The sequence below is a fragment of the Ischnura elegans genome, chromosome 4 (genome assembly GCF_921293095.1).
Source record: "Ischnura elegans chromosome 4, ioIscEleg1.1, whole genome shotgun sequence".
Classification (NCBI taxonomy): Eukaryota; Metazoa; Arthropoda; class Insecta; order Odonata; family Coenagrionidae; genus Ischnura; species Ischnura elegans.
The window spans coordinates 63,793,284-63,809,325 of NC_060249.1; the positions used below are offsets into that span (position 1 = coordinate 63,793,284).

At 40.1% G+C, this 16,042-nt stretch overlaps 2 protein-coding genes across 2 annotated transcripts in view; one reads left to right on the forward strand and one right to left on the reverse strand.

Annotated features, from left to right (window-relative positions):
* Nucleotides 1-339: 339 nt before the first annotated feature.
* On the forward strand, nucleotides 340-16,023 carry LOC124157598 (peroxidase-like). The gene is made up of 13 exons (XM_046532457.1): nucleotides 340-438; nucleotides 2,584-3,375; nucleotides 4,614-4,793; nucleotides 5,280-5,450; nucleotides 7,505-7,701; nucleotides 8,472-8,688; nucleotides 10,888-11,085; nucleotides 11,431-11,572; nucleotides 12,495-12,651; nucleotides 12,750-12,926; nucleotides 13,692-13,890; nucleotides 15,136-15,241; nucleotides 15,563-16,023. The coding sequence occupies exons 1-13, from the start codon at nucleotides 342-344 to the stop codon at nucleotides 15,645-15,647; spliced, it is 2,718 nt and encodes a 905-aa protein (XP_046388413.1). The 5' UTR covers nucleotides 340-341; the 3' UTR covers nucleotides 15,648-16,023.
* LOC124157597 (rab3 GTPase-activating protein non-catalytic subunit) overlaps nucleotides 7,656-16,042 on the reverse strand; it is a 128,539-nt gene continuing 120,152 nt past the window's right edge. Inside the window, exon 25 of the mRNA XM_046532455.1 lies at nucleotides 7,656-7,713. The gene's annotated coding sequence lies outside the window, so the exon portion shown is untranslated. The remainder of the gene's footprint in view (nucleotides 7,714-16,042) is intronic.

Here is a 16,042-nt window from a genome sequence, read left to right on the forward strand (position 1 = left end):
TCAACGATAAAATGCATTAGAAGTATACCCTCCAACTTCTTTGCAACTCATCGATATATTTCCAAATTAACGATTTTCAAAACAAGGTCGTAGGCAATTGCTTAAACAATTAAACTTCAAACCACTTGAATTTGGGTAGGATAAAATTTATGTCCAAATTCATAAAATGTGAGATTAATATTAATTATTTCATCCACACTTGATTTTTTGATGAAATTACCAATTTGCGGTGTCTCCTTAACCGTGCGTGAATATTCTTCAACGAGTTTTATAATTTTTTTCAATGCCATTGTGAAATAATTATTTGATTGTAAATATGCTTTCATTTTAGCAGATCCACCATGATAAAACACGGACTACTGGGAGCGGCTCTTCTGCTGCTGGCGCACACTGCGGCCAGTGAAATTTTTCCAATAAATCTAGATAACAGCGTCGCAGGTGCGTAAAACTGCCAACATTTGGCGTTATTATAGTACTTTTGGGACAGAAAATGACGGATTACGTGTGGATCATATTTTAAAATGAAATAAGTTGAGTATTAACTACAATGACTAGCCTTAATAAGGATTTAATCATATTATGACGTCATTTTGTTGCTTAAACGCGCAACTACATCACCATTTGAAAATAAACGAAAATGTCCAAAAGAAATAATAATATATAATAATTTGACATGATTTATCTATTAACTGAACAAGTGAATGCCTCACTTGAACTATCTATTCTTTTGTCCCGAAAGAATCGAACTAACTGCTAATAACAAGTGGATAACTTCCTCCGAGTTTATTGCAAAATATCATTCAGTAAGTTGAGGTAAAAGGTTGCCGATTGAAATACGAAAGATCTTTAAAAGGAGGAATCTCTGACTCGAGTTATGTCGGTTGATACATTGGAAATTCAAGGTAATATTCTCCGCCTTACCAAAACATCGAATATATGAGGAAAATATATCTTTTATATTTATTTATTTCACACACCACCGAAAACAGCACTGTTCGGCCTTTACATCGGGGTTGATAACATTTAACAATCACAAACGTCTATGACCTGGTAACTTACCCAGGCGGGACTCGAACCCGCGACCTTCGGATTGGCAGGCGAAGACTTTACCCCGCCGCCACCGAGGCCGGCTCAAATTACTCAAAATGGTACGATGAGACTATTTCTTCACTTATATGTTCAAATATTCACCGCTCGACGAACCAAGTTGACCCTCAGTTTGAAACCAGCGACATAAATTCATTTTCGCAAAATACAGCCCAAAAACTGAACGTAGCCATTCAATGGGAGAGTATGAAAAAGTGCCTTTCGCAAAGGATACTATGGATGGACTTTTGCTTCGGTTCAACTCTCACGTTTCCCCTTACCTCTTGATGAAGGAAATGGTAGTGAAGTAGGCAGAGAAAACGTCATATTTGAAGTTCGAAATTGAGTTTGAAAACCGGAACAGTCTGCATCCATTGAGCGCGAAAATTACGCAGAGGTAAAATCATTTGCCTCTGCGGAATTTTTGCATTTCACTCCTAGCGGAACCGTGGTGATAACAATAATATTTCCTTGGAAAAAGATATTTAAGGCATATTTTCACGAAGCCTTCCCATGATGATAGAAAAAAGGTTTACTGTGTTCGTTTGCGATGGTTTATTTTAATGCAACAACGATCATGACCGAATATTTCACCAAATAGTTAGCATCGACTCTTATGGGATTATCAATGTTTTGGTCAAAGTAGGCTTTCCTACCCAAGCACCCCCATTCCTGCCACACTGCGCTCAACGCTCGGAACCAGTGGTGCCCCCTCCACTATATTTACAACCTCCTTGCGGCGGACTAACGCTGTGCGACCTCCACAGATTCTGTTTGACAACACTGCTATCTGGAGAGCGATCTGGACCGCACGGAAGTTGGAGAGAGATTGCGGCCTCATGTCACTTTTCTGTGATTGGCTAGAAGAGTGGGTGGGTCTCGAGCGCGCTCAAGGTCAGCCGCCGTCAGTTCAGAAAAAGGGTATGGCGAGTAACTACGTAAAGTGCACATATCAATAGAGGCCGCTTTCATGTCCTTCAATATTGCAAAGTGAGCCGCGCATGCTGGCTCGAGGTCGGCCTGGCCGGCCGACAGGAGTCAAACTGGGACGTGGCTGGACGACTACAGCAGAGCCACCCCCCCCCCCCTCCACCGGCAATTTGGGGGCTTATATGAGGCCTTCCCGGGGACGAGAGATCACTGTTTTTCCGCCTCTTGACTTGTGCCGGTTGTTGCAGCGCGGCCCTGCTGTCTCCCAGTCGTCCCCGGTGCCTGGCGTGAACCTTCCCTCTCCTCCTCCCCTCCCCTCTCCTCCTCCCCTCACCTCTCCTCCTACCATCTACTCCACCACTACCACGGCCACTTACCATTTTTTTTGTATTTACTATAATAAATACTCGCCAGAGGGTGGCGAGTTTTTCTTGTTTTACCCGGGTAGTTTCCTTTTTTTCCTTTTCCCCTAATTTTCCGTGAGGTAACACTTCAAAAGAGTGATTTGAATGCCTTCAGATGAACTGCTCAGCCTCAAATCAACCAACACGTTTCTCGCCCTTGCAGAGAACAACACTCCGGGCGAGCAGCAAGACGCAGTCGAGGGCAAGGATGACGCCGCGCGCTGGAACATGGGTCACCACCAACCCCTCCACCCTCCCGACTTCAGCCCCCACGACTCTTCCGGCGTCATTCCTGACCTGTCCATGAGCGACATCCAAGACTGGAGTGACAGCAAGTCCTGGTCCGACCTGGGATCGCACTCAAACAACAAGCCTTTCCGCCACGACAAGAAGAAGAATAAGAAGAAGAATAAGGGCAAGCGGAGGAACACACCGAAGCCGAACCAAGATTCTTCTGGAAGCCACCAATACGGTAGCGACGAGTACGAGGAAGACAGCGGAGATGACGAGAGCGAATACGAAAGTGATGAGCACAACAGCGATGGGTACAGCAGTGGTAGCCACAGTAGCGGAGACCGAAGCGGTAGCCACAGTAGCGGAGACCGAAGCGGTAGCCACAGTAGCGGAGACCGAAGCGGTAGCCACAGTAGCGGAGACCGAAGCGGTGGCCACAGTAGCGGAGACCGAAGCGGGAGCTACAGTGATGACAGCGTTAGTAGCGGAAGCGGTGGGAGGAGCAGCCACAGTAGCGGGGAGCATGGGTCGTACGAAGGCGGCAAGAAGAGGAGGAGGACCACTACGCGCAAGCCGAAGCGTCATTACACGAAAAAGTTCAGGACAACCACCACTGCACCTCCGACCACGGCCACCGAGAGCGGAGAATGGGAGTCTCGTGAGAAGCCCGTCTGCGTGAAACCGCCGCCAATCTTGCACAAGAGGGAAAACAACCCGAACAGTGAGTGCTGCTCTTTTCTCCTGCACTAACCTCTCGTTCGAATAAAAATGCCGCATCTTGTATGATATGCGACACGATGTGGTGGAAGATCTTAATATTAGTCAAATAAGACGCAATGTCTGGTTATTTCCCGGCGAACAATAGCAGTGAAGTTTTCTCGGGTCTTGCACCGGGTAAGGTCCTCCATGTCTCCTTCCAACGTTTCGACAAGCAAATCGCCCATCGTCTTCAGGGATTCAGGAATCCAATCATTGGATTCCTGAAGGAACGAAATTCAATCCAATAAGGACTCCCTGAAGAAACGAAACTTTGTCGAGGAGTTGGAAGGAGATATGGAGGACCTTACTCGGTGCGAGACCTAAGATATCTTTACCGCTGATTGAATACATTAAAATATTTCCACAAGATTTATTCGAACACGATGCGTTTCGTATTTACAACAACATTATCGTCGAGTTGGAATAAATCCTGTGGAAATATAGCAATTTCTTATTTAACTAATAAAAATACCGCAGCTGTTTTTCATAGATATACACCCACTTCAGGGCAAGGACGTAACCTGAAAAAGTTTCAACAATCTTTGGGAATATAATGTACTATTTTACTTGCATTCGTAATCTTGGTTGTTGTCTACGGCTGGGACTTCCTTGAAGCCTCAAAACTAAGCAAAAATCTTTTAAGCTTCTTCAAAGCGTGAGTTATACCTAATTGTTCATGGTCTATAACAAAGAATGGACACATACTGCCCGTAAATCTTTCTTTAAGTGGTAATTATTCACATAACCTTAAAACGACAGCTGTTTTTCAAATCTTCTTTAAATTTGAGAGACAGTTGGGTAATCTATCATGCCCTTGCAGGGGCGCAGCCAGGAATTAAGGCTGGGGGGTTTAGGTGCAACTAATACCTGGGTATTTGGAGGTGTGGTATACCCACCAGGATAAGCGGTAGGTGCGAGATTAATAAATTGCGGAATTTTAAGACAAATGGTTCAAAATGGTCAGTTTTACGGCTTTCTGAGGGATATTTTATTAATCCTTATCCTATTCTATTAGTAATATCAATCCAATTACGTTCAATGGATTAAACTTAAGCATTTCTCTGAGCTCGGGGGGGGGGGGGGGGGGGGTTTAACCCCCAAACCCCCCCCCCCCCCTCGCTCCGCCACTGTGCCCTTGTGATAACTTGTGACTCAAAGTGAAAACAGATGTTTTCACAACTAAGTCGTCGTCATTTACAGGTATTCCCATTTACAATACGAGGAGCCACGGCAGGGTGTGCGGTGTCCGTTGGAACAGATGTACCTGCCACAAAAACCCATACCGTACCTACGACGGAACCTGCAACAACCTTAGGAGCCCCGACAGCGGAATCCCAAATATTCCACTGACAAGAGTGGTGCCCGCAAGATACTGTGATGGTGAGTTTTAAAGGCACCACAAATAATTTTGCAACTCTCTAATTGAAAGGGATAGCGATACTTATTTTGAAAATATGGGGTCTTAAACTCATCGGTATTCTTCGAATCGCAAATAATGAATGGAATAGAGAAAATATGAGAAAAGAGTATATTTCTTGGTAGTGTGATCATATTATTTCAAATTGAGAGAAATATTGATCTGAAAAGTCGATAATCTAAAAGTCAACTTATCTTTTCTTTATAAATCTTTCCAACCAGCTATCTTCCTGATTCCATAGCAGCCATTTTTTCCATATTACTATGCCATATTTGTGCTCAAAACATTTTATTTTTTGAGAATTAACTATCAGAATTAATGAATTTCCGATTGATTGTTATTGTGGCGATAATCAGGACATGAATAAACTCTGACTACGATCTTTGTTCTCCTCTTGAGGCTTAACATATTTTTATTTTACAAAATGTTACTGGTTCTCTCTTTCCCAGGGATAAGAACTCCACGAAGATCCCGATTAAATGACCGGCGGCTACCGAGTGCCCGTAAAATTACAAGCACCATGTTTGACACCAAAAATGTTAAGCACCCGCATTTGACTCAACTGACCGCTATCTTCTGGATCTTTGTGGCAACGGATATTTTCCAGCTTAAACGTCGTGGTGAGTTACATCGATTGCCAATTCATTGAAACTTTACAAGGTGGCTATGAACCGTCATTAACTCCATCCAAAATAATTACTTAAGTTCATTTACCTTAAACGCGAGAATACGCACTCCATATAATTTTCCACGATTGAGAAACTCGTACTTGGTACGTAAGTCTATCAGCCGAGCAGTCATAACCGGTGCAAAACTATCGGTTTGGAATCATGGACGTCGGCAAGGGGTAAAGACGGCTGCCAACCTCAGAGTAACTACCACGAATATTACAAAAGAGGATCCTTAAGTGGGCAATTTACGGTAAAATGACGATTCGGCTATTTTTCTTCTAAAGTGAAGTATATGAAACGTAGAAAACAGACTTTAGCCCAGCTAAAGTATACTTTAGCCTGAAGTGCCGTCTATGAATCGCACCCTTTTACTTCGTTACGGGATCACAAAGCGCACGACAGCAGCGATTTCTTAAAGTGGTTTCCCGATTTCCATTACGTACCATCCCTTTCATTACTTAGTGCGTCATGCCCCACCGAAAGTCAGTAACAAAATTTGTACAGTATTACAAAAGAGGACCCTCAAATATACCTCTAAGTGTGTTGCCACCCACCGCGCATTTAAATGGGTTTATAATAGTCGCCACACGCGTCGCTGACGGACAAATTGATCCGAGTTCACGGGGAAATAAGGTATAATTAGGTTTGTTAACCTAAATTTATATACATGATTGTGTGATCTATTAAATTCATAATTTTTCAATGCTATTCCTCTAAATCCAAATGATTTTACGGCAAAATATTGGAAAAAATAGGAAAAACAGGAGCTGCTCCTCTGTCGCTCTGGTTTCTTGTTAGTGTTGTATTCTTGGCCTCAGATTTCATTTCTTAGAAGAGAATACAACCCCAACTTCAGTCAGTCAACAACAGACGTATTTTGTTCATTAATGTCGATCCTCCCACCCCTCCAAAAAGGGAGTTCTAAAGTAAATCCAGGTCACTCCGATGCTCAGAACCCATAAAACGAATAAAATAACTGTTTGCTTCAAAAGGATCGAGGCTTCGCAATACGCATGCCTACTCAAAATTGTTGTCCACCCCTGAGTCAATACTGCCCGCATGTCTCACATGACGTGCAAGGGGGGAAATTTCAGGGGTAACGAGAACTGAATACTCCGTCGAGCGGGACATTTACTGAGCTTAGTCTATTCACTTTATGTCTGCGGGTAGGCTTTCGTGAGAACCCGGACACTCTCGGATGGCTTCGCTGATAGGGGAGGGGTAGTACCGAGAGAGAGAGAGAGAGAGAGAGAGAGAGGGGAGGAGCGAATACAACGTTGCCAAATGTACATAGCTGCCCTACTTTATCACTGAAAACGTGTGAGTTATAGGTGGCCACAGGTATTTTGGCCCCGGCACTGAGACAATATAACTACTCATTTGGAAGGCATTAGGGATAATCCTTTCACAGAAGCCCATGACATTGTCAGCTACCGCGTTGAAAGAGGCGCCTTTGGTGGAAGGCATACTTACAATTAGTCACATACAAGGAGAACGCGTGAGGTTTGGCAACACTGCTCCACGAGCAGATTCACGATGTTCACTCGGCGGAGGTCTGAGAGCGACTCACTGAGGCCACGCCTACTGTTTGCTGATTGGCAAAGGCGAAGTCACATGGAAGCAGGGGCGCAGCCAGGAATTAAGGCTTAGGGGGGTTTAGGTGCAACTAATACCGGGGTGTGTGGGGTATGGAATACCCACCAGGATAGGCGTCAGGTGCGAGATTTATAAATTGCGGAATTTTAAGATAAATGGTTCAAAACGGTGCTTTTTTACGGCTTTCTGAGGTATATATTATTAATCCTGACTTTATTCTATTAGTAATACCAATCCAATTAAATATAATGGGTTAAACTCAAAAATTTCGTGAGCTCTGGGGGGGAGGGGGAGGGGTTTATCCCCCAAAACCCATGCTGCGCCACTGCATGGAAGAGTTCATTGAAACAATTAATGTGTTCTTTTAAGGGCTAAAGATTCATGAGGAAATATCCTTTTACTTACAGACGTATCAGACTCCCTTCAATGCTGCTCGCCGGAGGGAAGAATGGTGCCGCAGAAATTCCTGCCGGAGACTTGCCTCGCCATCAGAGTCGCCAAGAACGACTCATTCTTCTCGCAGTTCAACCAGCGGTGCATCCACTTCGAGAGAAGTGGCATTTCACAGGAATGCCGGGAAGATCCACACCGCCCTATCGAACAGGTTCGTGGTCCTCTATTGAGAAGAGAGGAAATAATGTTAGCGCGGCAAAAAAATCTCATTCACGTCCAATTGTTAAATAATTTTGCTTGTTGTTTGCACAGTGATTCGGCCCGATGCTTCGGACAGAATATTTTTCTTTTCATTACGACACTACAGAAGGTGGAAGCATTTTCTTGAATACGGTGAATCTCGCAAAACATTCTCTGCCGGCCATTATTGCAATATTTCTGGAAAATCCAGAGGCCATATATATTTTGTTCGAAAAAATAACGAATTAAAAATAGTGTGAGACAACACACGCGCTGATATTTTGAAAACTTGGATAGTTTTCTATTGCCGTACTAAAAAAATTTTTTTCGAGATTTTTGTCGTTTTTTCTTCGATTTCACCAAACTGTGCTTGGGGTTTCTTAGGGTTTATTTAATCCCCCCCCCCTGCTTAGCCGAAGGCAAATGAAAGGGTAGGGGGAAAACACCTTTCCTTATGCTCCCTCGCACTTAGAGGAATTCGTTTGGGAATCTCCGAAAGGGTTTTAAACCCGGAACCCTTCGATCAGCTGGTGAACGCACAACCCACAAAAAATTACCAGTATTTGTAGTATGCCAAATCGTTCGTCAATAATCCAAAAAACTACACATTTCCCTTACTTTTTGGGGGTCTTAAAAGCAGGAATCTTTCAGAACAGAGCCTCCATCTGCCCACGAGAAGTTATGCAGCAGAGTAAAATATAATCCGCAATAATGTTTTACCTTTCATCTTTGGTCCCATAGGTCAACCTGCAGACATCATTTCTGGACCTTGCTGTCATCTATGGTAATTCCGAGAGGGAGAATAGGAAACTGAGGGTAATGAAGCATGGACTGATGAAGATGAAGCGCCGTCGTGATAAGGCAAAGGTCCGACCACACTGCCACTTCTTGCCAAATGTTGAAGATGCCATGCGGGTTTGCGGAGCAAAGGGGAGGAGTGATCCCTGCTACTACACACGTAAGGTCACACCTATATGTAAATGGTTTTGGTATTGATTCATACTAGGCTGGCCGTGATTGGGATAGAGAATCAGGAGTGGGAAAGACATAAATGTAGGTATTTCATAAGATTTACAGCGAAGGGAATTAAAAAAAAAAGAAAACTGAAAACTTTCTGAGATCCTAGAGAGCAGAATTTTTTCTTGCTAATGCATTCAAATTCAGTTGTTGGCAATGTCTACACGATTATTCAACTTTACTTATTGATATTTGTAAATGATCAAAGAGAAAACCATTAAGGACTCATTTACATTTACTTTCAAAATGACACAAAAGCCTAAGTTTAACTTCATGTATTTAATCAGCCCAGGATGAAAATTATAAACAACTTTTTCAGTTGGATGCCCATGAAAAGTTTCATTAAGTTCGACTTGATAGTTTTAAAACGGTGGCGTCAAAGTTCCCAAGTCGCTGGACGAGATGGAATTAAGTCATGAACAGTACCGCACCATCATTTTCTATAACTTTCGACAAATCCTAGCCCATCAAGAATGCGTTACTGACATTTTTGGTATTTTTTGGCGAAGAAGCACCATCAAAGACAAACGTTTATCGCTGGGATGCAGAGTTTCAGCGAGGACACTCTAGCCTCAGTGACGAACCGCGTGAAGGGCGACCAAAAACCACCGTCACTCAAGAAAACGTGGATGCTTTACATAACGTGATTATGAAAGATACATAAAGGTGTTACATACCGCGAGATTCAGGCATCATTGGACATCTCAGGAACCTCAGTTCAAAAGATCTTACACGAAGAGTTAGGTGTTAAAAAATTGGTTTCCTGCGGGATACCGCACCTCCTCACAGAAGAACAGAAAGCAGCTCGAGTCAAATGGTGTGGAAATACTCTACAACGATTCAACTCAGGTGCATCAAAGCACGCTCACAACATCGTAAGTGGTGATGAATCATGGATCTATAGCTAAGAACCTGAATCAAAACGCCAATCTTCAGTATGGGTCTTCCAAAGTGAGCTCAAACCGACAAAAGTTGTTCGCTCTCGCAGCGTTTCCAAGAAAATGGTAGCATCGTTCGTTGGCAAATCAGGGCATGTAGCGACGATTGCTCTTAAAAAATCAAAGAACAGTTAATGCTCAATGGTATACGGCCATTTGCTCGCCGGAAGTGATCGCCGAGCTTCGGAAAGATAACCCAAATCGACGCATTACGCTAGATCATGACAGTGCAAGCTCACACACCGCTCGAGTCACGAAGTCGTTTCTGGAACAGAAAAACATCGAAATTCTTGATCATTCTTTATACAGCCCGGACTGAAGCCCCAATGATTTTTTCACATTCCCCAAAATAAAGAATACACTAAGAGGAAAGCTCTTCCAGACGTCTGAAGAAGCAACTGATGCCTACAAAACAGCCATTTAGACTACCACTACTTCGAAATGGAATAAATGTTATAACGACTGATTCCATCGAATGCAAAAGTGCACTGACTATCGTGGAGAGTACTTTGAAAAACAATAAAAAATTTCGTTTTTGTACCTCTTATAGTTTTCTCCATTCCCGACACTTAAAAGGCTACCCTCGTAGAACAACTACTTATATTTTTTCACTTTCAGGAACACTCATGATTTCATATTGACACCCTTGTGTCAACACAAAATAAACCAGTGAGCTCGCGATGCTTTTGTGTTAAAATTGAAAAAATATATAGTAAAAAATGACTATAGCAGGTTATCAAGGGATATTTTGAGGATCTCAAATAAGTGTGATCAAATAATTTTAATGTCACTGCAACAGCATTGTGCCTACTAGATTCATTATTGCCTGAAAATTTTATTGGTGGTAAAATAGTGTTTAAGATTGCTGATTAATTACAAAGTCAGAGCTATTACGTCAATACTCATAGTCACGTCTTCCTCACATCAAATTCACAAGGTCAAAATAACAGAAAAAATATAGTAAAATTCCTCACTCCACACCATAAATAGAACTATTACAGACATTCCGTCTGATATTTTCATGAAAGATCCAGCAAAATACTAATATTATTCATACTTATGCTTCCTTCTCTCTAAATTCATTTCTTACTTAAACTGGATAGTTTAGTTCAATTAATAGCATGTATCACTATTCTCTCTTTCTTGTTTACTAAGCATAAATTTACCTTGAATTAATAATCTGTATCTTTCTCTATAAACAGCAAACCCACAGACAAACAAGATTGTCACCATTGCTGCTCTGCAAACAATTTTTGTAAGAGAACACAACAGAATAGCAAGGAAACTGTGCGCAATGCATCCCGATTGGGAGGATGAGGATGTATTCCAGCAAGCAAGGAAAATAATGATAGGAATTTACCACAATATGATATACAATCAGTGGCTCAAATTAGTAGTAGGTAAGTATGACAAAAATTTCTCCTTGCTTAGTCCCTATGTATATTAGTAAGGACTAATTTAGCCTAGCATTAAAGAAGCAGAAAATTTCCAAATATCTCAATTATAATTTTCTGTTTATTATTCATAACTCCTATGAAACATTTTTAATTTATTTTTTTACCTAAATGTATCTATTCTTTCTACTTTCAATGCTAATTATCATTAAAAGAGCTGATAATATTTATATCCCTGATACCTTTCTATGCAATATAATTTGGATTTAAACACAAAAGTAAGCGAGAACTATGAGTCAACACCTAATCAAACAGATAACTACCAATAAATGATTTAATAATTATTTACAGGAATAGAAACACAAAAGAAATTAAAACTGCCGTTCTTCAAGTTGGGCCCAACATATGATGCAAATATCAATCCAGGAGCAATGAATGATTTAGCTGGTTGTGTATTTTCTTTGAGCACAACAATGATTCCATCAGTTATATTGTAAGTACAAAAAATCCTCAACATATATCACTGCATCACAACAACTTTTTCACTGGTACATTAATCTCATTCATCCAAAAGGACTTGTCCCTTCATCAAGCTGACTGCTATATGCAGTACATACATATTTACATATCTCTAGCTAAAAAAATCTTCAAGTCATGATAAACATTTCTTTTAGGAAATTATAGCTCTCATTATTATTATTGCATTCTACTGATAAGTTGGTTTCCATGGAGTATGTTAGAAGCATTCCGGGACCCTCCCCTTAAAGTATTTCCATCTTCAAATCACAATAAGGTCTACCCCCTTTCATTCTATCTAAAAATCTTACTATTTTCCTTCCTCTCCCTCGTTTCTGTCTCCTTTGTATCTCATCTAAAAGCTGCCTCTCCTCACCCTATCTAAAACTTTACTACTTTCCTTCCTCTCCCTCGTTTCCCTAGCATTCTACCCTCTAACATTATTTTCAACATCCCTTCCCTGCTAAGTACTCACTCTATCCATGCCTTCTGTCTCCTTTGTATCTCATCTAAAAGCTGCCTCTCCTCACCCTATCTAAAAATTTACTACTTTCCTTCCTCTCCCTCGTTTCCCTAGCATTCTACCCTCTAACATTATTTTCAACATCTCTTCCCTGCTAAGTACTCGCTCTATCCATGCCTTCTGTCTCCTTTGTATCTCATCTAAAAGCTGCCTCTCCTCACCCACCACTTCCAGCACTTCGTCGTTCCTCCTCCTCTCCGTCCACTTCACCTTCTCTATTCTTCGCCACACCCACATCTTGAATGCTTCCAGTCTTCTCTCATCTCTTAAGTCTCTTAATTATCTTGCTTATATGATTCAAATATTTCATAGGTTCAAGTATTTGTCCTTGAAACCACACAGTATTTTAGAGGAATTGTAATTTTTTCCACCACAGCCTCATGGATGCTCAGCGTCATGTGGTGAAAAAAATAGATCTCATTGCAGCCATTGATGACCCTTCTGCCTTGGAGAAACCAGGAGGCATGGATGCAGTGGCAATAGGTCTAACTGCACAAAATATACAAGCCTTTGACAACAATTTCATCAAAGAGGTAAGCAAAGCATTGAAATTAGACATTTTTTCACTCTTAAATTAGGAGTCCAGAAGAAGTATTGAATAACAATGTGAAATAACTTATCTTCTTTGAAGGTCATAAAATTAACTCTAGCATCAGAAGATGGCAAGATGATGGCAATGGACCTGATAGCAACTGACATTCAAAGTGGACGGGATTTGGGTATCAGCACATATAATGATGCAAGAGTATTGTGTGGTTATCCGAGAGCCAAGACATTCCAAGAGTTTGAGGACACCATTCTGCCGGAGGTGATAACCACATTACATACATAAATTATAAACTATCCCATCTTCCTTCAAATCCTTTATGGACAACATTTTTAAGCCAGCTTAAATAATCAAAACAAATAGATAATATTTTCATATGTATTTGATTATTTAAAAAAAATTAGTGAATTCCTACCAGAATAGGTTACAAGGTTTCAAGGAAAATGAGAAAAATTCGGAAAATTTCCCTCTTACAGTGTGCTCTTTGACCTACTTGAACCAAAAATTTGAGTACATCTCAATAATATTTATTTTCATTTTTTTCATACCCTCCATTATAATAACTAGGAAAGGCTGATGCCAGATTCTCCAACAGTAACATTACAATTATATCAACTCCTGAGCTAAGCTAGTATGATTTTCATTGAAATCATACCAATGCTGGGAAAATCAAAAACCTATAATTTTGCTAACATAACAGAACATTGTGCTGCACAAAAAAAATGTTTGAGTAGTAGAGACATTCAAAACTTTCCCTTACCAGGATATAGGAGATAAATTCAAAATATCAAGTGGTAATGATTCTACCAAGTTTAGCTTTGCTTGCGAATAAAAAATTAACAGCTATCGCATAACAGAACATTTTTCATGTAAACTAGATATTCCACCATAGAAACTATACTTCCCCACCAATGGGTTTTGAGATGCATCAGTACCACCAACCACAATATGCATGTTATTAATGATGAAAATAATAAATAATTTAATGAAGCTATGAGACATCATCATAAAAAATTTCTTTTTCAGGCTATAGCTAATATAAGCTGTTTATATGCTGTCCCTGATGATGTGGACTTATTCACTGCCTTAGCTGTGGAAAAGCCATATGATGAAGGATTGGTGGGACCCATTGCCAGCTGTTTGATTGGTGAACAATTTTACCGGCTTCGTGCCGGAGATCGATTCTTCACTGCTGCAGATGGATGTAAACATTCATTCACAAAAGGTATGTCATGAAAATTGCAATCCATAATTACTTTAAAAAGCCCTAAATATGTAAGGCATTGTAAATGTAAAGTCAATGTAAATGGATTAGTTTAACCTTAGGGGTACCATATGATCCCATTTAAGTAAGATCAGTAAGGCAGTAAGATATTGAGGCTTTTAATTGCTTACAAAAAAGAGCATTTAGTAAAAAAGTTCCACTTGCACATGACCAATTCATTCCTAGCAGATAAAATTTTGAATTTACTTGACCACGTAAAAAAGTCATTATCTTCAGATATGCATAGAATGAATAAATTCGTCATTGAATTAAGACAAAGCAGGACCTCCCCTCAACTGAGCACCATTCATAGTAAACCCTTAGTGAAATCCATTTCATACAATCTTAACCTGGTGGTGTAACTTATGGGTAACTTGGCTGGCTATTCTGATATCTACATTCTAATTCCAGTCAAATCAATTCATCTTTTTCATGGAAAATTTCATCCTATGCATTTTTTCCACTTAGTACCTATTTAATAGCTGGCAAGTTGACTAATGGAAATTCATTTTATATTAATAAATCAATTACTTTGGATATTCCACACCATTATTTTCACTTCACCTCAGTCTGTTTGTACAAACTAAACGACATTTCCAACACCTCTTGAAAATGACTCTTGGTACACTGGAACTGGTTGAGGCCAAGTACAGTTGAGGACCTCAAATCCAGAAAGCTTGGGACTGAAGGGCTTCTAGATTTCTGGTCTTCATAGTATATTTAGCAAATTAATTAATTTATACATGTGCTCAGGCTCTTGTACTTGATATTTGATATCCTTATGTGTCCCTGACAAGGTTCTTAGCGTATGTCCATAGTATGCGCTAAATTACTACTCATCCCAGAACAAGGCTTGGAGAGTGGTGCCACAAGGTGGCAAGTCAAAACACTATGCAGAGGAATTTTCAAATGTTCTGGATTTTGGGTTTTGTGGGTTTCGGGATTCCGGATTTGAGGTCCTCAACTGTAAATACATATAATTGAGTGAAATATATATGGTAGATATATTATTCATTCCACTTAGTAGCTGTAAAAATTCTTAGTTATTTATAGACATGTCTGACAGACTGTTGGTATTAAGGACAGTTACTTTCATAAAATGGCAGGTCATCAATTAAATTATTTGCATCTAGGTAGTAAGAGCCAAACAAAAAATTGTTCCAAAATAACTTGCATTTAATTTTATTGTCATTCTAATTTCTACAGAGCAATTAGAGGCAATCCTGGCAACCAGCTTTTCCTCCTTGATTTGCTCAAGTGCTGACGGAGTGACACACATGCAGTCAAATCCCTTCATACAACCTTCACCAGCGTAAGTTTACAACAAAAGAGAAGAATACATACCTATTATCCTAAGCTTTTTTTGTGAATTTTAAACCTATTATTAATAATATCGTGAATGCTTGGATACATTTTTCCTCTTTTGGAAACGTCCATTAACCATGACATAAAAAAAGTCAAGCTTTCTAATTTTCACCACAGCTTGCATGCTTTAAAAATTTCTAATTATGAAGGTAAAAGTAAATGCTACAAATTTTAAACTGATGATTAATAAATACTGACTTCTAATCTCCAAATACATTTCTCTGCTCTCATGTGCAATGTATCTGTTAAAAAAAATCTTTCATTCCAGAAATCCTTTGAGATCATGCCAGAAGATTCCTAAACTGGACTTGAGACCTTGGAGTAAAATAGAGCTTCCACCTAAGGAGTGCTAGTTATGCACCACAAAAACAATCTTGGAAATTTGGCTGATAAATATGCAATGATGAACAGCTGAAATGGACCATATCGAAGAGCAACTAAGTTATGCTTACTAAGTTTCATAATGCCTGGTTAAAATTTTGCGGAGCATAAAACTGGAATTAACTAACCCATGCCTTTGAGGCTGTGAGTAAAACGTAATGATATGATGAACCACGTTTACTTACTGTGACTTACTAACATTCTCTAGCAAAGGTTTTGACTGTACCATGCTCCGGCTAATGCTAACCTGGCATTATAAAACCAGCTCTAAAATAAGCAAAAGAATTCTTGTTATACATGAGAAATATTTGTGAAATAAATTTTGATGCTCAGTGCTTTAAAAGATTATATTTTGTGGTTTTCATTG

Excerpts from the sequence above, each read along its gene's own strand:
- LOC124157598 (XM_046532457.1), top strand. The coding sequence starts at position 342 with ATGATAAAACACGGACTACTGGGAGCGGCTCTTCTGCTGCTGGCGCAC. Across the intron at positions 11,086-11,430 it reads GTGGCTCAAATTAGTAGTAG|GAATAGAAACACAAAAGAAA; the intron begins GTAAGTATGACA and ends AATTATTTACAG. Across the intron at positions 11,573-12,494 it reads ATGATTCCATCAGTTATATT|CCTCATGGATGCTCAGCGTC; the intron begins GTAAGTACAAAA and ends TTTCCACCACAG.